This window comes from Neoarius graeffei, chromosome 13 (assembly GCF_027579695.1).
Source record: "Neoarius graeffei isolate fNeoGra1 chromosome 13, fNeoGra1.pri, whole genome shotgun sequence".
Classification (NCBI taxonomy): Eukaryota; Metazoa; Chordata; class Actinopteri; order Siluriformes; family Ariidae; genus Neoarius; species Neoarius graeffei.
In genome coordinates this window covers 20,625,195-20,648,513 of record NC_083581.1, presented here as the reverse complement: position 1 = coordinate 20,648,513, position 23,319 = coordinate 20,625,195, and the positions used below count along the sequence as shown (strand labels likewise).

General features: G+C 42.7%; 1 protein-coding gene across 1 annotated transcript in view; it reads left to right on the top strand.

Annotated features, from left to right (window-relative positions):
- Positions 1 to 22,368, top strand: part of racgap1 (Rac GTPase activating protein 1) — a 62,957-nt gene extending 40,589 nt beyond the window's left edge. The window contains exons 9-17 of the mRNA XM_060937329.1: positions 6,306 to 6,439; positions 6,529 to 6,693; positions 7,466 to 7,561; positions 7,668 to 7,866; positions 8,180 to 8,285; positions 10,329 to 10,461; positions 10,676 to 10,811; positions 21,922 to 22,033; positions 22,149 to 22,368. Coding sequence (XP_060793312.1) covers positions 6,306 to 6,439; positions 6,529 to 6,693; positions 7,466 to 7,561; positions 7,668 to 7,866; positions 8,180 to 8,285; positions 10,329 to 10,461; positions 10,676 to 10,811; positions 21,922 to 22,033; positions 22,149 to 22,224 — 1,157 coding nt within the window. The 3' untranslated portion in view covers positions 22,225 to 22,368. The remainder of the gene's footprint in view (positions 1 to 6,305; positions 6,440 to 6,528; positions 6,694 to 7,465; positions 7,562 to 7,667; positions 7,867 to 8,179; positions 8,286 to 10,328; positions 10,462 to 10,675; positions 10,812 to 21,921; positions 22,034 to 22,148) is intronic.
- The last annotated feature ends 951 nt before the right edge of the window (positions 22,369 to 23,319 follow it).

The following is a 23,319-nucleotide window of genomic DNA, read 5'->3' as shown; positions in this document are numbered from 1 at the left end:
CTGGCCCAGCAGGTGCCCCAGGGCATAACAGCCTGGGCCCGGTTGTCATCCCTCTACTGTGATAAAACCTTTTGAGTATTGCATGCTGGAACATTAGGACATTGCTTGACACTGTGTCCTCAAAGTCCAGAAAGACGTGCAGCTCTCGTTGCAAAATAACTGCAATGCTATAACCTGGATGTAGTTGCTCTTTCGGAGACAAGATTAGCAAACGACGGCCAATTAGATGAAAGATCCTGGAGGTTACACCTTTTGGAAAGGTAAAGGGGAGGAAGACAGGAGAGAAGGTGGGGTGGGGTTTGCTGTTCATTCTGCTCTGGTCGGGAGATTGGAAGAATTGCCTCTTGGAATTGCTGAGTGACTTATGACTGAGAGTTCCTTTGGTTGGAGGTCGTTCTGTTACTCAAGTGTCTATGCACCAACTATGACCGCCTCGGGAAGAAGATGAGCTGTCGTTTTATCAAGCCCTGAAGGATGTAGTACGGAGTATACCACGTGCAAACAACGTCATTGTTCTCGGTGACCTTTTTAATGCATGTGTAGGAAGGGACTACAACACCTGGGTTGTGATTGGGAGGCATGGGTTAGGTAAGTGCAACAGCAGTGGAATGCTTCTTTTGCAGATGTGTAAAGAACTTGAGTTATATGTGCCAAACACCGTGTTCCAACAGAAAAATATTTATAAGACCACATGGATGCAGCCTGGTTCAAAATAGTGGCAGCTGTTGGATTATGTCCTTGTGAGAAAGCATGACGTGCAGGATGTCTGTTCTGTACAGGCACTGCAGGGTGCTGAATGTTGGATGGACCACTGGTTGGTCCGTGCCAAACTGAAGCTGATTATGAAGAGAGGCTAGAGTGGTTGGTATCACCTTGCCAAAAAAGCTTAATATCTCGAAGTTGAAAGATCCAGTAGTTTTAAGAGTTTCAGAAGGTAATGAACGAGGCGAACCTTGGAGATGACCAGCCTACATTTAGGAAAGTTGCTCATGATGATGGCAATCAGGTTCTTGGTCTGGTTGAAGGCAAACTCCAAGATTTGTTCGACCAAAATGATAGTGATGCGGTTCTTGCTGAGAAGAGGCTCGCACTCTTATGCTACCTTTCCACTGACTCCCAGCAAAAACCCAAACTTCCAACTGCAGTCAAAGCAACTAAAGCAGAAGCTAAGCAAATGCTTTCTTGTATGAGATGCATGGTGGGATGAGAAAGCAGATGCGAACAACACTAAGTTTCTGTACAATCTCTTGCGTGAAGTTTATGGGCCAAACTCCTCACCAGTCACACCAGTAAAGAGCAAGGATGGTGGTAATCTCCTGCGTGACCCTAATGGTATATTGACTCGGTGGCGGGAGCACTTTGTTGATTCTCCTTAATCTGCCCTCTGTGGTGAATCTGGATTACCTCAATCTAATTCCTGAAAAAACAACCATAGAGGCTCTAGCGGATCCCCCAAATCTTGACGGTGAGCCTGCCATTCAGAAACTCAAGTGGTCGATCACCAGGTATGGATCGCATTAATGCAGAGCTTCTGAAGTCTGGTGGTGAGAAGGTTGTGCACAGCCTCCATTCACTATTCCGTACAATGTGGACTGCAGAGAAGGTCCCACATGACTGGAGATATGCGGTTATGGTAGTTTTGTATAAGGGAAAAGGAAGCAAGGCTGATTGTGGGCATTTCCATGGGATATCCTTGCTTTCTGTTTGGTAAAGTTCTTTTATAGGGTGCTTTTTAGATTGCCGCCTTACTCCTGTAGCTGGAAATGTTCTTCCCGAGACTCACTCTAGATTTCGTGCAGGTCGTGGTACTGCAGATATGACTTTCTCAGCTAGACAGCTGCAGGAAAAATGTGTTGAGCAGCAGATGGATTTATATCAGGTATTTGTAATTGTAATTTATTTCATATCAGGGACAGTGCACAAAAAAACCATTAATCTTGTACAACAAGATAATATGCTTTGTGCCAGGTTATAGCAGATTGCTACTTTCCGCCTGCAGTCCCTGGGCAGGTTGATGGAATAATGAATACAAAAAAACACATTAATAATAAAAACAAATAAAATTACAGAACACAGATTGTAAAACTAAACTACTATCTCCACCAACCATAACACACAGACGTTAACACACATGCTGTACAAACACAGACTCACCCAATACACAATCGCCCACAACCACAACACATAAACATTAACATACACACACTTGCCCAACATCCCCCCGCCCTCAGATACACCCACACACACCCACACACATTTCATGGATGTGTACACTCCTGACTTGACACTAGCCAGCGCTTAACAAGATGTGAAAAAGTGTGTGGGCTTCTACAAGAAATAATTTCTGATGGCAGAGTATTCCACTCAGTCATGGCTATACAGGAGAAAGCTGACTTTCCAAATGCCGTTTTACGTTGGGGTACACTACACTCACCCCTTGTTACAGATCTTGTATTTCTTGTTGATCACTCAGAACGAAGAGTAACAAATTTTTTCAAAGGGGGAGCTACAGCATTATGAATGATTTTAAAAAGCAAATAAACATTTGAATGCTTGATTAAGTTATCAAAATTTAAAATACCGTATTTGTTAAGTATCTGACAATGATGGTAATGACGTGGCTTTTTATCATGAATTTTGAAGGCACTGTTATATAATGATTTAAGTGGTTTTAGAATAGTTTTATTTGACTGGGACCAACTTGTAATACAATACAGAAAATGTGGTATAATCATGGCATTTAAATACATGCTGGAGGCCTCAATGGAAAGAGAATTTCTTATAAATCTAAAATTGGCTAAGTTGAATTTCAGTGTGTTCGCCAACTTTTTCACGTGATGTTTAAACGTGAGGGTTGGATCAAGAGTAACCCCTAGATATTTGAATTTATTTACATTCTCAATTTTTTGCCCATTTACCGTGACGTTGGGACACACCTTGAACACATTTCTGTTTGTAAAAAACATGGTGACAGTTTTTTCTAAATTTAAAGTAAGGCAAGAATCACGTAACCATAAAGTGACTTGTTGATTTGGCGAAGGCATTCGACATGGTGAACAAGAGTTTTGTGGAAGATCTTGCGTAAACTTAGTTGTCCTGACAAGTTTATAGCTATGTTGCAATCCTTTCATGATGACATGAAAGCATGGGTGAATGTTGGTGGAGAATGTTGGAGCCAATATCTAAGAATGGAGGGAGACCTTCCTGCTCCAGCACTCTTTGCTGTATACTTTGCTATGGTGTTCAACATCGCGTTTAAAGAATGCAACCATGGTGTTTTATATCCGCTATCGGACTTCAGGCAATGTATTTGATATCTGACGCTTCGCTGCAAAAACCAAAGTCTTTACAACCTTGGTTAGAGATTTACTCTCTACAGATGACTGTGATCTTGTTGCACATACTGAAACCGATATGCAGTATATCATGGATGCCTTTTCTGATGTGTGTACTGCGCTTGGGCTGACTATTTAGCCTTAAAAAGACTGTCATAATGTATCAACTGGCATGGGGGTAAGCAGTACATAGAACCAAACATCTATGTTTATGATGAGGCTTGGAGTAGTTGATCAGTTTGTGTATCTTGTTAGCACTTTTAATCTGTTAAAAGTAGTAGTACAAAAGGAGAGTAGTACATGAGGGTAAAGCTGCTTTTGAAGTTCCTCGAATTGCGAACGAGGAACTGAAGGATGTCCGTAAAGGACTTCCTGTTCAACTGCCGTTGAGTAAAGGCAACCAGGATGAGCTTACATGGTAGGTTTGCAGAAGGTTGTGCCTCAGCAAGGCAGGCCTGATGAGTCACATGACCAGTCATGAAATGAGTGCTCCAGTTGATTATAATGCAGTACTCGATCAACCACTTATGCATACGTGCTCAGCATGTGGTTTGAAAAGACATGCTAAGATTCATGGTATCCAGATGCTGCCACCACCAGCAGCCAATTTAAACAAGTCTCAATAATGTACAAGACAGTTTAAATCATTAGCAGGGCTTAAAAGCCATATCAGTTCTCATCAATGACTTTCTGTAATTATGAGCGATGGCCTTAATTGAAAGCGAGGAGGCAGTCATATATGGCCACGATATTGTAATCATCGCTTTCAGTAAATCCACTAATATTTTTGAAGCAAAAATGACATGCCAATGGGGGGGGTGGATTTGCTGTTCATGGAAGAGAGACATAAACTTAGTCTCATCACCTTGTGTACACACTGGCAAACAAAGCAACAGGCAACTGTTCATTTTCTCTGTATGTGTGACATGGATTCATACGGTGACTGAGGGACCACAACACTTCAGAGTTAAAAACACCAGCAAATGCAGAAAACACATGCATCAAGAAACCTCTTTCAAATTGAGAAAACGCTTACAAACCTGAACACAGGGGCTTCAAAGTTTGGGAGAATAGCAGGGTACAAATAATTTACAGTAGGGTGCAAAATGGTAAAATGTCTGCCAGCGGCAGAAATAATGCACGCAAAGCATGCAGGGATGGATGGATGGAAGTATGAATTTTTCATGGGGCGGGATGGTTTGGAACAGGCCATCTAAAATTGGGATAACATTTACCCGGGACAGGTATTTGAGGCGGGTCGTCTAGCTTAAGCTTGATTAGCGTTGTTACGCACGCCAGTGGTTCCCACAGAAATTTTGGAGACTATGGGGGCAAGCCATGGGGGAGGCGCGGGGGTTGTTTAAAATTGAGTGATATGTTAAATATTAAGTTATTACTGAAAACTATTGATTAAAAAAAAAAACAGACACTGAGAAATGGTCCTATAAACAACTTTACCAATATAAAAGATTACCAGGACTACAAAAATGCAGAAAAATAGGCTTTACTTATCCAAATGCTCCTGTTGGTTCAAAAGTTAAAGTGCATAGAACCTCACAGCACAACATGAAGTTACCTTAAAATATAATATAAATGCCTCAGCTTTCATGTAAGAAAAAAAAACCTATTAATACTAGTACTGTGTGCAGTCAGTCTCTCCTGAAGACTAAATTAAACAATAATTATAAACTAATAAAATAAATGGCTCAGGCTTCATAGAAGAAAAAAAACAATTCGAACAGAATCTCACAGTATGATGCTGAAGCTGCCTAAACAATAGAAAATAAAATACCATTTTGGCAAAAACGTTGGCATCCATTAATTTCTTGTATTAAGTAAAAAAAAATATGTTGCCAGATACTGCTGACGTTTTACATCCCAAAATATGTTCAAAACCCGCCAAAATGCACTTAAAACCGCCCAATCTGGCAACACAGGTGGCAGTAATGGCTGCACTCATGTTGAGGATGTAAACACAGTTGACACGGCAACGGACATACATGACATAGTGGATGTAATTTACGTTCACAACTCTTTTTTTTTTGCGCTGTCAGAAATATTTAATATTAAATTTTGTGACTCGACTGACAATAGCCGGCGGCATAACAAGCCATAGCCGGCGATTTGCCGCCGGTGACCGGCTACTTTTGAGACCGCTGTGAACACAAACAAATATAGTCTATAGCACATGCACGGAGTTAATTTGATAACATTGTGCAACAGAAATCGGACAACACCCACCCACCCCCGGCCTCTCTACCCCATTCACACTCGCACTGAAAACCATAAATTTTCTGTTATGATGCTGTAATGGCACTCTGTGGGGATGGGAGCAAAATGGACAAGTCAAAACATTTAATCTACTCCCTTTTGACCTTGTGACATTTATGGGAATTCTCTCGTGTCTCCAGTGGGAATCCGAACCATCAGATTTATGTATTGTGACCTTGCTGGTGGTGACATTGCGATAGAACTACTTGTACTGCCTGAATGTAAAGCAGCCGGCGGTGATCTCAATGTTATAAATAGCCTTTGCTTGAACAAAAATAAATGTTCAGAAACAGGAAGTGACTCTCTCGAGACATGATGATACTTGACTCATGCTATGTTGCTAACTAGTTAAAGTCTCAGCTTGGCTTTTCCACAATAATGAACTTGCCACCTTGTGAATTATGTCCTATCCAGTCTCACCTGATTGGTGCTCCATAGCATTCTGTGAAACACAGTCAAGTGGGAATACATGTTTTTTTCCATTATGGAAAACTGCATGGGAATGAAAAATGTATCTACCCTGTGGTGTTTTTACCTCCAGCAATAATTGATTTTGTATGTGAATGGCTTATTGTTGTCTACAACATCTCAATGAAGTCTAATGCAAACTAGCTTTCAGTTCTGTTTAAACTTGGATGATTGGATCACAAGTGGTGTGTATTATGTAAAACCATGACCATTCTAACACCTTTCCTGTAGCTGCCATTGTTTGGGCCTCGGCAGACATGGATTCTGTGCAGTCCGTGGACATAAAACGGACTGAGATGAAAGCGGAGCCCAGCACACCACAGAACAATGGGGGTGTTCGTGTGCATGAGTTTGTTTCCAAAACGGTATGCTTAATGTCCATTTATCCCAAACTGATTATTTTTCTTGAAAGAATTACTGTTTTTGTTTTTTTTTAACTACACTTGCTTTTTAGGTAATAAAGCCGGAGTCCTGTGTTCCTTGTGGGAAGAGGATAAAGTTTGGAAAAGTTTCTCTGAAGTGCAGGGACTGTCGTGTGGTCACCCATCCCGAATGTCGAGAGCGCTGTCCCCTACCCTGTGTCCCGAACGTGTCTGGGACTCCAGTAAAAATTGGAGAGGTAGAATGCCTGGTTTTCCGAATAACTTGGGGGGTTTAAACTTTTTTCTAGCATTCAAAGATGCTTCCGTTAAATTAATCGCACACATGCAGTACTGTGCTAAAGTCTCAGGCACATGCAAATAAATGCTGTAGAGTGAAGATACCTTCAGAAATATTTCTAGATTAAAAAAAAATACTCTAAAGGGCAGTAAACAGTAATAAATGAAAGCCAATATTTGGTGTGATGACTCTGCCTTAAAATGGTTATAATAGATGCAATTGATTTTACTAATATTCATACCATCCCCATCTTCCACAATTTATAGGACTTCTAAAGAATTGGGTTGGGTTTTGTTTTGTTTTTTGGTGCACACAACTCGCATGGTAATAAATGTTCGAATTATGATCATCTTAACCATAACTTTAATCATGAGACCAGTCATGTGACTTTTAATGAACATGAGTTAGATATTAGATGAGGTGTTGTATGTGATATGCATTTGATTCCATGATTATTTGAGGAATAATGTGAATGAGGCTGGAAGGGACCTTGGGTATTTTTAAAAAAACAAAACAAAAAAAAACACATCCCTGAGCTTGGTTGGAAGAAACAGATGGTGCTTATGACCTTAAAAATAATATTTCTTCCTGCACTGAGACTGAAGAAACAAGGAAAGTATGTTGCTTTTTTTTCAAATGGTGTTGGATACCATTTTTTTTCCTTGATTTAAACTTGCTTTGTCATTCCTACTCTTGCTGTTTTTATTATATTCTGCTTTGTCGTTTTGTAGGGCACTCTTGCAGACTATGTCTCCATCACCTCTCCCATGATTCCGCCTCTGGTGGTCCACTGTGTGAATGAAATTGAGCAAAGAGGCCTGCATGAGGTCCGTCAGTAAATGTGCTTTGCTGAATTTAATGCACCAGTCTATAAAATCAGCTCTTTCAGCTTGTTTGCTGACTCGCTTGGGTGTCTCTCTGGTCTCATTCCAGACTGGTCTATACCGTCTGTCTGGTTCTGACCGTATGGTGAAGGAGCTGAAGGAGAAGTTTCTGCGTGGAAAGACTTTTCCACTGTTAAGTAAGGTGGAGGACATCCATGCTATTACCGGCCTCCTCAAGGACTTCCTGAGAAACCTGAAAGAGCCGCTGCTAACCTTCCGCCTCAACAGTAATTTTATGGCGGCAGCAGGTGAGTCTGAACTGAAACTAAAACTCATTAAAGGGTAGTTTGTAGACATTGCGTTAGCTTGTTCTAAGATGCTGGGGTTTCAGTGAGGGTTTATTAGTTAGATGGAGAGTTCTGTACTGAAAAGGGTTTTTTGTTGAATAATTGTAGTAAAATTCTAATTTAGTCCAAGAACGTGTCTTGAGCTATCCAAGACTAGGCTTAATTTGTGTCCAGGTTTCTGTCTGAATGTAGTGATTTGCTATGTTATCTTGTTCATCATGAAGTTTATTTTGGCTGGTTCTTGCCATGTTTGTGTAATCATGTTTATTTTCAGAGGTAGCAGATGAAGACAATTCCACTGCACTGATGTACCAAACTATCAGTGACTTGCCTCAGCCAAACAGGGACACACTGTCCTTCATTATCAGCCATCTTCAGAGGTAGGAAATGCAGTGGGATTTCATTCCCCCAGTACAGCAGCTTCACCTTGGTTTTTATTTTTACAGTGTCTGAATGTACTCTGTCTCAGGCTGAGGGCTGTTTTAAACAAATCTGCAATTTCTTTTGAACATGTACTTCGTTGTAAAAAGCCAGATCAGAATTAATGTGGCGATTAGTTGGGCGGTGATGTAAATTACTTTATCCTGACATTCTACTTGTAGTAATTGTTTTCGGAAATCTGTTAGAGTTCAGAATCTATATTCTACGATCCCTCAGGTCTAGCCTCACAAAACCAGTCAATTTAAATTTCATTTAATTAATTAAATTTAAACAATAACCAACTATTTGGTTATGTTAACCACAGCTTATGACAGAAAATGCATGTTTTTCTCCTCCAGCAAAGCATTATGGTTTTGCTTTTGAGTTTGGATGAACCATCTTGTAGAAAAAAAAAAACATGAAGTAGACCAAGTTTAGTGTTAATTGGTGAGCAGTCCAATGCCTGCTATGCAGCTACATTTATCCCTGGGGTTATTTGGAGAATAAAGCACACACCTGTTTCCATGCATTTCTTCTTCTTATTATTATTATTACCACCTACTGTCCATGCACTTGCTCCCCACATGGTGCTGTTTGTGTGCACAAGCACCAGCTTGCACAATTTCACGTGTGCATATCTGCATGAGCAGTGAACGCTCGCTCGCTCGCTCACTCACTCAGTATAGCTGTCCCCCCACCACTTAAAACAACCTGCTAAACTGAATGTATGTTTTCAGCTCTGTCACCTATTACAGGGTTATTCTAAAAACTCGTGAGGTAGTTTGACTCGTGTATGTGCCTCTGCTAAATTTTGTCTGAGGCAATGTCCATTAATGTTGGCCTGCCTCACCCAAATCTGTGGTCACGAGCTGCTTCTGATGAGGGAATCCATCTTCTGGGTGACACCAGATAATGGGATCATGACTTTTATACGAAGAAGAGGGTTCTTGCATATGAAAAGAGAAGGATGCTTCGGAGAGAGAAGAGAACTGTGTATTTCCCTCTCTACGGGCATAAGGGGTGTGTGTGTGTGTGTGTGGTTCTGGTACAGACTTTGATTATACCAATGTAATGTTATCTCTAGGTTGTACTATTGTATAATCTTGCTGCCTAGATGTTCCAGTAGGTGCACAAACAAGCTCCAGTTAGTCCAGAATGCAGCAGCCAGCATCCTCATAAGAACCAGAGGATTTGATCACATCACCCTTATCCACACTGCATTACTGTAGCTCTCAGTAAAACTTTGCACTATCAAATATGATTAAGCTGGACCTGCCTGGCACGTTATGATGCTTTGTCTGCTGCCATGCGGATCCCATAAAGAATGCTGTGTATGGTCTCAAATTGGGTAGCCTAAAGATGCATTTGGTGAAAAGTTTCTGCCCAAGTCTCATCCATTGTTTTGTGGATATGTTCACTTGGATCATATAAAGCTTATAAACACTACTGAAATATATAAAGACCTTGATACTCCACAGTGAAGATCATTTCGACACATTCAGTATTTTTGACTTTATAGCATACAGATGTGGAAGAGTGATTACTCTTAATCATATCCAGTTTGAGTTTGGCCCCTCTCAAGCTTTCATCCTAATATCAGTTTAGATTTTTATGGATCTAAATCTGTTATATGGCCAAAATTATGTGGACACCCTAATTATTAAGTTGAGGTCCTTCAGCCACATAAAATAAAGCACATACATGAAGAGCTCAGTGACTTGAAACATGGCACCTGTTCCACCATTCAGTTCATGAAACTTCTGCCCTTCAGGATCTGGACTATGCCTTTTAGTAAAGGGTAATGTTAATGCTACTACAACTTTTTGGGGAAGGCTTTTGTTCTTTACTGTTCCAGCATGACTGCATGCTTTTTGTTTCCCCGTACACAAAACAAGACTAATGATTTGACAGGTTTGTGGTGAACTCCATCTTAATGTTTTTTGCTGATGTAACACTGAAATTGTACACTCGGTGCTAAATAATTATTCACATCTTTTTTGCAGAGTTGCCCAAAGTCCTGATACCAAGATGGATTTGACTAATCTGGCCCGTGTGTTTGGACCTACTATTGTGGGTCATGGTGTACCTGACCCAGACCCAATGACCATTCTGCAGGACACAAAACGGCAACTGAGGGTACAGCCAGGAAATAAACTGCTTCTAATGCGTTCGTGCTTAAATACAATGAAAAGTAATACTAGGCTTTCTAGTATTTCATTATTATGAGGTCATAGTTCCATTGGTTCAGAATGACTTGTCCTTTAATTTATTGATTTTAATTTATTTATTTTTAAGTTTTTCATGTATCCTTGTTTAAATATACAAACATTTATAAACATTTGTGTTTCAGGTTGTTGAACGCTTGCTGAGCTTGCCTGCAGAGTACTGGAGCCAGTTCCTAATAGTGGAGCAGGACCACCATCAAGCTTGTACTGATCAGATGATTATTGAGAACACTAATGTTTATTCCACTCCAGACCAAAAAGGTATGATGTTCTGCAGTACATTTAATGTGATGTGGTGATATTCCCAGGGTAGGTCTGCATGATTTGTTGTGAAATTGCAAAATACCTGTGTGTCTTTTATTTAGTCCTAAAAAGATTGGTCTAGGAACCTGAAGACAGATTAAAATTAAATTTAAAGTTTAGCAGAACAGTAAATTAAAGGGTATGCAGTGCTGAGCAATGATTGAACAGGAGAATAAATTTTGTTTAGGGACAAACAACTTGGAATGTACACAACACTTGCCTCTGATAGTGGTTAATTTTAATCCTTTGCCTCTTACTGCATCTCAGTGAATTTTCACAGACAAATTTGCAAACCTTGAGCATGAGCATCAGGCTTGAAATAGAACTTGAGTTATGGGTGGTTTTTTTGTTTTTTTTGTTTTTTGTCTGTAAACAAAACTGAGCTGCTAGTAATTAAGGACAGGACACCTGATTGGCTGATGAGCTATTGCCATGGCGTGGTGTCCATTGTCTGTCCGTCGTCCACATTTCAGTTAAATTGCATCTCCTCTGTCGATTCCCCACAGTTTTCCATTCCTATTTTGTTTGAAAGAACTCCTCATGCCACACAACTGTCGTCGTTGTTTTGTCATATTTTTTGCTAACGAGTTCATAATTAGGCCAAATTAACAGATTTTGCAGACCTCTCGCAAGGATTGTCTCTCCACAATTTGTTTACAACTTTATTTTCAGTTAAATCGTGTGTCCTGGCTCAATTCTCAGTGGATTTCAGTTATGATTGCTCTCTTTGAAAGAATTAGCCATTCTGTACAAAACTTGGTCATTGTATTGTCAAATTTTGACAAACTGGTAATTGGGTTGTAACAGTTCCTGATGTGGGTGGAGCACAGAAGCACGGCAGGCGAGAGTTGATGGTTGCACAAAACACTTTATTTTAGCTTTTCAGCTTGCTTTCCAGCTTCCTTTCATTCATTCACCCGCCCACCCTCTCTCTCACTCACTCACATGCGCGTTGTGTCGGGGGGGGGGGGAGAGCTCCTTTTATGCTCCATCCCTGTAACTAACACACACACACGCGCACTTTAATTGACAGCAGGTGGAATGACAGCCACTTACTTTCCCTGACCCTGCCCTCCATTCACAGACTGTTGCTTGGCCATGCCCCTGCTGTCACATACCCCCACCGCCTGACTCGGGGCTACCAACGGGTGATCTGTGCATTGGCATCCTTCATGCAGGTACTGGAGGGGCGCGTGGTCCGAACAGTGTGAAAGGGCGCCCCAGCAGGTAGTATCGGAGGGCGAGGACCGCCCACTTGATGGCGAGACGCTCCTTCTCGATTGTGCTGTACCTGCTTTTGCGCATCGACAGTTTCCGGCTGATGTACAGCACGGGGCGCTCCTCGCCCTCCACCTACTGGGACAAAACGGCCCCCAGCCCTCTGTCCGATGCATCAGTCTGCAAAATAAAGAGGAGAGAGAAGTCAGGGGAGTGTAAAAGTGGCCCCCCACACAGTGCAGCTTTTACCTCAGAGAAGGCCTGTTGGCACTGCTCCGTCCACTGGACTGGATCTGGAGCCCCCTTTTTAGTGAGTTTTTGGTTAGTGGGCTGGTGACGTCCGAATAATTAGGTAGAAATCTATGATAATAGCCAGCCCCAAGAACAGTCTCACCTCCTTTTTTGTCTTGGGCCTCGGGCAGGCTGCAATCGCTGGGGTCTTGTTAATTTGGGGACACACCTGCCCATGGCCCAAGTGGAACCCCAGATACCGTACTTCCACCCACCCAATTGCACACTTTTTCAGGTTAGCTGTGAGGCCTGCTCGCCTCAGCGACTTTAGAATGGCCCTCAGGTGTTCCAAGTGCCACGACCAATCATGGCTGAAAATTACGATGTCTAGATAGGTGGTCACGTAGGCAGTGTGAGGGCAGAGGACCCTGTCCATAAGCCGCTGGAACGTAGCAGGAGCCCCAAACAACCAAAAGGGAGCGTGACAAATTGGTGTAATCCAAACGGTGTGGAAAAGGCCATTTTCTCTTGGGATAGAGGAGTCAAGGGGATCTGCCAATATCCCTTTGTTAGATCCAGTGTTGAATAAAAGCGAGCAGTGCCTAACTGATCAAGCAACTCGTCAGAGCGAGGCATTGGGTATGCATCAAATTTAGACACCATGTTGACCTTTTCTATAGTCCACACAGAACTGGACCGACCCATCGGTCTTGGGTACCAGGACTACTAGGCTTCTCCAGTCACTGTGGGACTCCTCAATTATGCCCATTTCGAGCATGGCCTCGAGTTCATCCCGGACCACCTTTTTTGTGTTCAGGCAATTGGTAAGGGCGGCTACACACTACCACCCCCGGGGGCGTTTTGATGAGGTGGGTACGACCAGGAAGGGGTGAGAACACGTCGGAAAAATTCTTCTTTAACTTGGCTACCTCTGAGTTGGGCCAGTGAGAAGTGGTCCCCACAAAGGACAGGGGTGTTTTTTTTTTTTTTTTTTTTTTTTTTTTTTAAACCTCTAGCCCCAGCTCTGCCGTCTCTGGGACTACCGATGCCAATGCCACGGGGACCCCCTCATTCCAGCGTTTTAAAAGGTTGAGGTGGAAAATTTGCAGTGCCCCGCCCCTATCTGTTCACTTCACCTCAGTCGATGTCCCTGACTCAGTGTGACCTCGAAGGGCCCTTGCCACTTGGCGACTAATTTAGAACTCTATGTGGGCAGTAATATGAGCACTTTGTCTCCCAGTGTGAACTCTCTAAGGCGTGTGCCCCTATCATGCAGCTGGCTTTCACGTTCTTGTGCCTGCCGCAAATTCTCCTGGGTTAGGTGCATGAGGGTGTGGAGTTTTGTGTGCAGGTCAAGAACGTACTGGATTTCATTTTTACTAGGTGATGGTCCCTCCTCCCAATTTTCCCATAGCATGTCCAGAATGCCACGCAGCTTACGCCCATATAATAATTCAAAGGGAGAAAACTCTGTGGAGGCTTGCGGGACCTTTCGTACTGTGAATAACAGGTGCTCGAGCCATTTATCTCAATTACGCGCATCTTCACTTATGAATTTCTGGATTGTTTTTGAGTGTTTGGTTAAATCGCTCTACTAAGCTATCTGTTTGTGGGTGATGTATACTGGTGCGGATAGACTTGATCCCCAGTAACCCATACAGCTCGCGCAGTGTGCATGACATAAACGAAGTGCCTTGGTCTGTCAGGATTTCTTTCGGAATCCCAGCCCGGGAGATGAAGCGGAAGGGTGCTTCCACAATACTGCATGCTGAAATATTGTGGAGAGGCACTGCTTCCGGATATCGTGTTGTATAGTCCACTAGAACTAAAAGCGATATCCTTGTGCTGACCAATCTAATGGCCTGACGAGATCCATCCCAATTCGCTCAAACAGGGTCTCGATTAGAGGAAGAGGGCACAAAGGTGCTTTTGGAGTGGCCGCGGGATTTACTAATTGGCATTCACGGCATGCTGCACACCGACGGACATCCCCGCGAATCCCTGGCCAATAGAACCGGGCCATTATCCGGGCTAGTGTTTTATCTTGCCCCAAGTGTCCAGCCATGGGATTAAAGTGAGCCGCATGGAATACGAGTTCCCTACGACTCTTTGGGATTAACAACTGGGTTATTCATTCCTTAGTTTGAGTGTCCTGCTTCACTCAGTACAATCTATCTTTAATAAAGGCAAAGTAGAAGGTCAGTGCCACGCTTGGCTGGAGTTTGACCATCGATTACACTCACTTGGTCAAACACATGCCGCAGAGTCTCGTCTCGCGACTGCTCTAACAGGGAATCCCCAAGAGAAGGAGGAGGAGAGGGCTGCTCCTCACTCTGACACAGTGTTGACGTAGACGGCTCTGTGACAGCTTCTCCAATCAATGCCACACTGGGATCTTCCCGTGACCTAGTACAGGACCCACTACGTGTTAAACATTCCATTAGTTTTTTAAATCCCGGCTAATCAGTACCCAAAATCGAGTGGGTGAGACGAGGACTAATCGCCGCCTTTATGTATTTGGCCCTGGAATAGAATATGGACGGACACTAGAGGATAGTGGCGAACATCCCTGTGCACACACAACACTTTCACCGCTTGTGCTCCCCCCAGTGCCTCACCTTGCACCAGGCGTTGGTAAATTGAGGTCTGATTACAACCGGAATCCACCAAAGCGTGATATGTATCCCCTTGAATACTCACCGGTATGCGATATGTTCCGGACCGATCAGGGGCGGTTTCTGGCATGTCGGGGATCCGGATTACAGCACCCACCTCCCTTGCGGAGCTCTGACCCTGGAGATGCTCCGATTCCCTGCTGCGCCAGCACACTGGCCCAGGCTTTCCCTCTGCACTGGTGTGATGGGTGTCACTCACCTGAGGGGGAGAACACACACACACAATAGACCTCTTGCAGTCACGTGACCGAATCCCGGCTGGAATGTAAACAGCCGCCATCTTGTCGGTCAACAACACAGCTGAATATTGTTGCACTCGTATACAAAATGGATCAATTTCAACCGATGGACTACACGGCTCATTTTTCTAATGAACAGATAACTAGATATATGTCTAAAATAAACGACCTACAGATTAGTGACCCTTATCGATTACCGGACGTAGTTTTCACGACCGTGTCAGTGGATATTGAACTGCCAGAGGTGGAATACCCAGATGTGTATATAATTGCCTCATTAACTTTCCCTCGCTGTTCAGTGGTGAAGCACTGTGTGCTTATAAATCTCTGGACAGTTATCTTTACAGAAATTCAGGATTTGTCAGCCCCCCTCAGATGTGGCATCTTGTAAACAAGAAAATAATCCTCACTGGACGGGTAAGTCACTTAAGTATTGAGTACTAGTACTGATACCACATGGATATACTGGAATAAATACATGGTGAACCTGAGATGAAATGGTCACTGCACAGGCGCCAGTGATTGTTCTTTCCAGTCGATACCCATGCCTTGTTGTTGTTTGGATCGGCCCGGCTGATGGCAGCAATCCATTTTGCACGCTTGTCAGGGTCCCATGGCAGCCTATGAAACTTTCTTCCCTATTTCTGACCTCTCCTGTTGTGGCATTTATATGCCATACAACTCTCCGGCATTGTGGCACGGTAATATTTGCAGATTTGGGCAAAAAACAACAAAAGTCAGTGTCGGTAAATTGCGATGGCGGAAATATGGCGTTTGACCGACAAGATGGCGTCTGTTTACAATCTGGATCGGCTGTGACGTCACATGCAAGTGGACTATAGTGTCCTCATCAGAGGACACCACGGGCCAGCTGGGGAGGAGCCAGCCGCCGCCTCCGTGGCAGGGGAACAAGAGACGAGGGGGAAAGAGAGAGAAGAGAAGCGAAGGGGAGATGCTTCCAGATGGTCCTCCGCCAGCTTGATGGCTCGTTCCAGCGATGACGGGGGGTGATGCTGTACCAATTCTGGCGTTCCTTCCGGAAGTCGAGAGACAAACTGTTCCAGTGCCACCAGAACGATGATCTTGTCGGCGTCACGGTCTTTCGCCCTCAGCCACCGCCGGCAGGCGTCCTGGAGTTGCTCCTGCTCCTTTCAGAGGGTGATCAGCACTTGATGCTGGTTCTGCTGGGCAGTAACGAGGGCAAGGATGAGCTCTTGGAATGCCGAGGACTCCATGGAATGGTTCCCTTCTGTGCTCCTGGGTTTCAGCACCACTGTAACAGTTCCTGATGTGGGTGGAGCACAAAAGCACGGCAGGCGAGAGTTGATGGTTGCACAAAACACCTTTATTTTAGCTTTTCAGCTTGCTTTCCAGCTTCCATTCGCTCACTCACACGTGTTGTCAGGGAGAGAACTCCTTTTCTCTGCTCTCTCCTTTTATGCTCCATCCCTGTAAAAATAAACACACTGACAGCAGGTGGAATTACTTAGCCACTTACCTTCCCTGACCCTGCCCTCCATTCACAGACTGCTGCTTGGCCATGCCCCTGCTGCCACATAGGTCAACTTAAGTTTTTGGACTTTTCACTAGAATTGTATCTCCTCGCTCTCATTTCTCATCAGATTTCAGTTCTGCTTGATGCTTTGGGTAGATCTTCCCACGGGGAATAAAACTTGGTTGTTTTTATTTTCCTGTTGTAAATAATTTGTTTACAACTTGGCTTATTTTCACTTAAATCATATCTCCTCCCTCTATTCCCAATGGATTTCAGTTCTGATTTTGTTTGAAAGTACTAGTCTTTCTGTAACAGCACTTGGTCATTGTATTGTCATTTTTGTTAATGAACCGGTAATTGAGTCACCTTTATGAATTTTGGGACTTCTCTTTAGAATTGTATCGCCTCTTGCAGCAGGGTTCCCGCGGGGTCTAAAAAAAAAAAAAAAAGTCTAAAATTCAGAAAGTTAAATTTTAGGCCTTAAAATGTCTAAAAAACACACATTTTCATCCCAGGTCTAAAATTTTATTTATCCAAGTCTAAAATTCTTGCATCCGCTCAGTCCGTTCCTAGAAGTGCCTGCAAAACATTAATAAAAAATGTGCCGGTTGCGTTGTTGTCTGCCTGCTAAAAACTTCAATCACCGATGATCGCGGCAAGTATGCAACGGTCCAGTTTGTCCACTACGCCTACCGTAGTTCTACCTTCTAAGTTCCCACCGAGTTTATGCAGTCTGTGGCAGTCAGAGAAGGTTAGCGGTTGTGTTGGCAGTGCAATGAAGAGTGTGGATACTAGCGCGTCGAATAATAGTGAGCAAAGAGGTTCAAATACTTTTGCCACTCACAGATATGTAATATTGGATCATTTTCCTCAATAAATAAATGACCAAGTATAATGTTTTTGTCTCATTTAACTGGGTTCTCTTTATCTACTTTTCGGACTTATGTGAAAATCTGATGTTTTAGGTCATATTTATGCAGAAATATAGAAAATTCTAAAGGGTTCACAAACTTTCAAGCACCGCCGTACTGTAAGTATGAAAAACGAGAGTGTTCTGCGAGCAATAGGCTGAAGCACACTATCGCTAAAAGGAGCTGTGTTGGGCTGGAACGGTGGGTTAAATAGCCGCTCACATAGCGCGGAGAGCTTTCACACTGTAGACCAAGGGTGCCCAATTTGGGGCCCGCAGGCCAAGTTTGGCCCATGTTCCTTTTTTTTTTTGGCCCGCCTCATTTTTCCCATCTGTGCCCGCCGGTCAGTGCCAGGTCTGTGCCAGCCGCTGGGAATTTCTGTCCCAACGGCTCCGAAGAGTTGCCTGCAGTTCACTTTCTGACCACAGTTTTATAAGGGGGGGCGCTGTTGAGTTGCTGGCTCTTCTGCCTGTCAGCAGGCTCATGACACAAGCGAGGAGCAGAGGTTACGATGGAGCGCTGTGTTAGGCAGTGGCACACAGATAAAAGAAAATTCAGAAATAGTTGGCAAGATTTTTTTTTCACGGAAATCGATTCCTCGGCAGTGTGCCTTATCTGTAGACAGAGAGTGGCAGTTTTGAAAGAATACAACATCCGTAGACATTATGAAACAAAACATTTACCTCAGTTTGTGAAATACAGTGGTGAAATAAGAAAGCAGAAGGCTAGCGAACTGTTAGCTAGGCCAACAACGCACGTTACTGCAGCCGTCATCTGCTCAAGAAAATGCAACTAAGGCCAGCTATAAGATCAGCGCAATGATAGCGAAATCTGGGAGATCTTTGTCACGTGGAGAGTTTGTTAAAAGTTGCCTGACTGTGGCTGCAGAGACTGTGTCCCCGAGCCAAACACGGGCCTTTTCGCAAATTAGTTTATAATGGAACACCGTTACCTGCCGCATCGAGGACATGGCTGAGGATCTCGGAGAACAAATCGTTGGTAAAGCATCCAGATTTACGGCCTTTTCTATTGCTTGCGATGAGAGCACCGACATATGTGACTATGCACAATTGATGGCATTTTTGCGCGGAGTCAGTGAGGATTTTGAAGTGACACAGGAGCTGGCTGGCCTTGAGACACTTTCAGGTACAACACGAGGGAAATGTTATGTTCTATATTGCTCAGTTCACATTGTCCAATTCCATACCTAATACTCAATCTAATTTCACATTCAGTCTAAAGTAAATTCTCTCTGGTTTCATAAGTTGGGCAATCCAGCTGGTTTCAAATGGCTTAAAAGGCACAGTGTTACAAGGGCATGTGTTATTGCTCAATTCACATTTTAGTTAATTTTTAAATAGAATTGTATATTTGGTTGTCCTGGACCTTATCCAACTGTTTTCAACTTGTTCAAGCTACCAAAGCACTTTTTGTAATATAGTCTGAAATGTTGCTTTCCTTTCAAATATGTTTCTACCTCTTAAAATAAGCCATGTGGATGTTCTGTGATCTTCTCAAATTAATAAAGGTAGGCCTACTATAAATATACAAAATGTGTTTAATTGCTTTAAACATTTACATTTGAGTTTAATGATCTTAGCCTATATAAAAATGACACATTTCAATAAAATGTAAGGTAACATAATGTGGACGTTTTGTGTTTTTTGGCCCGCGGCCCACCCACAGAATTAATTTTTGGCCCATTGTAGAGAAGAATTTGGGCACCCTTGCTGTAGACAATCTTAGCGTGCACATTACATGTCGTCAACGTTACCATGACAACATGGAGCGCATGAGTCCAGTCAGCGTATTCAGCTTTCTAACAGAGTCTCTTTTTTTTATATATATATATATATATATATATATATATATATATATATATATATATATATATATATATATATATATATATATATATATAAAATTCTCTCCCCAATGGTGTGTCTTTCCTGGCTTTATTATTTAGTATTTATTAATTTTGCATTCATATTTTGCAATGATTTTACATCTCTGTCTCAAATGGCCCCTGTTTGCTCCGCTACTGCTTAAAAACCTGCTGTCTCTCTTGTATACCTCTCGCAAGGTATGACTTGATTTCATTGGTAAATCGCTGCCGCCTTGCGTGAGTTTGCTGTTTAGGCCCCGGTCACACCGCCCAAACTTTGCTGGAGCATTCCTTGAACGGTAGGGAGGGGGGGCCGAATTTCGACAACGCTCGTCACCGTGCACAAAATGGGGAAAAAAATCGAAAACACGGGCGTTGGCTTAGCGGTGCACCGCTGAAGCCGGCGTTGCTTTAGCGGTAGCGAGCGTTGGTTTAGCGGTGACGCGAGTGTTGGTATAGCGGCTTTCTGCGTATGCGGGCTTTGGCTCGGCGGGGGTATAAAGTTGGTTTAGCACCAATCATAGCAAGTCTCTCAGCATCCATGGTGATAGTTTTACTGTAACTTTGAGCAAATTCGATATAGATGAGGTCTGAACTCAACGGCAGCTCGATTCCAAATGAGCTCCTGGTCCATTTCTCCCCGTATTTATAGCCAAATTCTGGTCCCGCTCCGACACCTCTATACCAACGCCAAACCAAAGTTCATCGCCGCCATGGATAGCTGCTTCAACGCCCGACACCGTTCCAGCAACCCCGTGTCCGCTCGTAAAACGCTTACAACCGCTCCACCAAAGTTTGTGCAACGTTTAATCGCCGCCCGGGCAACGCTGGCAAAGCAGCGGTGGTCCAGCGTTCAAGATTTCTGCGTTGGCCTAGCGGACCCAAGCGTCCACGAACTTGCGTCTAGCGGTGCCAAACTTTGACTGGGTGTTGGTGGAGCAGGGGTGAACTTTGCCGTGGCGGAAAATTGCCCCCTCCTCACCGCTTGCAATATTTTGTGCAGCTCAAAACTTTCGGAGCGGTAGGAGGGCCCCTTGAGAAACATCAGCGGTGGCCGAGCATATACAGCGTTGCTTTAATGGGGGCCAACTTTTGTTAAACGGTGGTGAACGGTTACGAGCGGTGATAAAATTTTTTTCACCGCTCCAGGAACGCTCCAGCAAAGTTCGGGCGGTGTGACCGGGGCCTTAACTGGAAGCAAGTGTGCTACGGGGCTACTATGTATGTTTTAACTATTAGTTTTAAAAGATGTGTATGCATTTTTACTGTTAATATGGTTGAAATGGTTGCTACAGCAAGTGGAGGTCTGCGATGCTCTGGTTTGCAGCATGGGGTTCACATGAGCAATCAAGAAAGTCATCATCTGACAACAGTGCATTATATAATAACGCTGTTTTATTACCAGAACACCACTAATCAAAAGTTTAAATGAGTTCTGTTGCAGTTAGGGGAAAAAACCAAACCCCTACAGACTGCATTTACTGCACAAATGCCCTTTATCACTCTATATTGTCTTGTACTTTTGTTGCTATGTGACATAATGTACTAATGTTGCCATATGACATAAATAAGCACACAGTTTGTATCCCTGATAGTCAGTTTACCAATACAAATGACTTTGTTTTGAGAATTGAACTCGATTGTCTTTTTTTGGGAAGGGCGGGGGTAGGGCAGGTTGTAATGCTTCGTGTTGGTCTAAAAAATTTTTCATAATGGTCTTAAGTCTAAAAAAGGTCTAAAATTTAACTTGCTGAATCCTGCAAGAACCCTGTGCAGTTATACGATTTCAGTTCTGATAGATGTTTTGGGTAGATCTGCCCTTGGGGAACAAAACTTGGTGACCTTTTTTTTTTTTTTCTTGTTTTATAATAAATTGCCCCCCCCAAAAAAAAAAAAAGGTTAAATCATGTCTTCTCCCTCAGCTCTCAATGGAATTCTGATTGTTTTATTTGAAAGAACTAGACCTTCTGCACAAACTTGGTCATTGCATTGTCAGTTTTTTGCTAACCAATTAGTAATAAGGTCAACTTACAATTCTAATCTCCTGTCTATCATTTATCATGTGAATTCAGTTCTGATCGAGGTTTGTTTGTTTTGGATAGATCTTCCCTTGGGGAACAAAATTTAGTGTGTCTCGTGCGCCCATCCACGTTGTAAACAATTTGTTGTGAAGGTTGAGCCTCTCTCATATTGTCACATTTCAGTTCTGTTTGTTTTTGTAGTCATGGTTGTTTTGATGCCAGGCCAGATAAGCTACTACGTCCTTGACGTTCTGGTTCATGTTTCTTGAAGCGAAGCTACAAATATATTTCCACTGGATTCCTACTCCTACTGTGATGATGAAATTTGAAGGGAAAACTGTATGACTGCTGCTTTTGACTGACCTTGGCAGAATTGTTGTCCTTTGTTTGCAGTGAGCATGTTTGGCCCCCTCACCACTCCAGAGCAGCAGATGAGCAAGAATTCATCTTCTAGTTCTCTGTCTCAGCGAATGAAAAATGCTACGCTGGGCGTCATCACTCCTAAGTAGGTGTTCTTTAGGCAGCAGTCATACATACCTGCTGTATTTACATGTTAAAAATGGATTTTTACAGATTGCTTATGTTAAGGAAGAACTGAATTTTTGGTTCTGCTCTTACAGGTTTGGTAGCAAGAGCAAATCCGCTGTCGGCTTCAGTCGTCAGGGGAACTTCTTTGCCTCTCCTCTGTTAAAGTAGCCAGGAGAACATCGAGGGCACCTAGAGCTGCCCCTGACTAGTTTTTCAGGACAGAGCTGCTATACTCTGCACAATTAATCTATCTACAAATACAAGTTTTTAATTTGCTTTTAGTGTTGTATTTGCGTTTCTATTTCCATGGGGGGGGGGGGGGGGGGGTTTAAAAACACGTTTGAACTGATCACACATTCAACCAAATGGATAGCTAAAATATTCACTTCTATTGTCTATTACCATCTGCTTTAGAGGTCAGAGCAAAGTATGTGGGAGAGTTCTTTATCAAGAAGCCCGAAACCAATAGCCTCATTTAGATTTATACTCCTTTGTACATATTATGAGGTTTGTCTGAACTCATTTAAATATGTTGTGCTTTACATTTCTATGCAAATGTCTGCTCCATTTTGTGTGAGGTTTTTTTTTTTGTTAAATCAAATATGTTGTGTGTGAAAGAGACGCTAACAAAATGAGACAAATGAGTGGCATTTCCTGTACCTAATATGCTATTTTCTGTCATTCTATGGTTATTTACCTCTGTTTAAAAAAAGTGTTTATGCTGATTTGTTATTGGATTGTATGAAAATGACAAACTAATTGTCTTTTCACTGACTTTTTCTCTTCCACCGTACTGTGTACCATTTTATTTTTCTGTTGTTCCTGTCTGAGAGCAGCATCATTCTGGTCCTTTCTTGTCTAATGATTTTCATCCACAGTAGCCTATAAATATTTCCATTTAGTGTGTGGTTTATTTTGTTTTTGTTCTGCACAATAGCAAAAGAAAAGAACTGGTCTAGTTTAAATGTGGTTTTTGAATCTTGATCATGGTCACTTCCTAAAATGATTCCATAGCAGTATGAACTTTGTTTAGAACCATCGTTACACTACTGATTCTTTCATTTGTGTTTTGTCAGTATAGGTAATGTTGTATCCTGACTATAGTGGGCTTTGACATTTGTAATACTGTACCTAGTACATCACTTTAGCTTCAATATCACAACTCCTCAGATCTTCTCAACATCAGTGTGTTCTGATATTGTATGGAGAGTACACTGTGAACATCTGTATACAGTATAATGTTCTGAGTAACAGTCTATCATT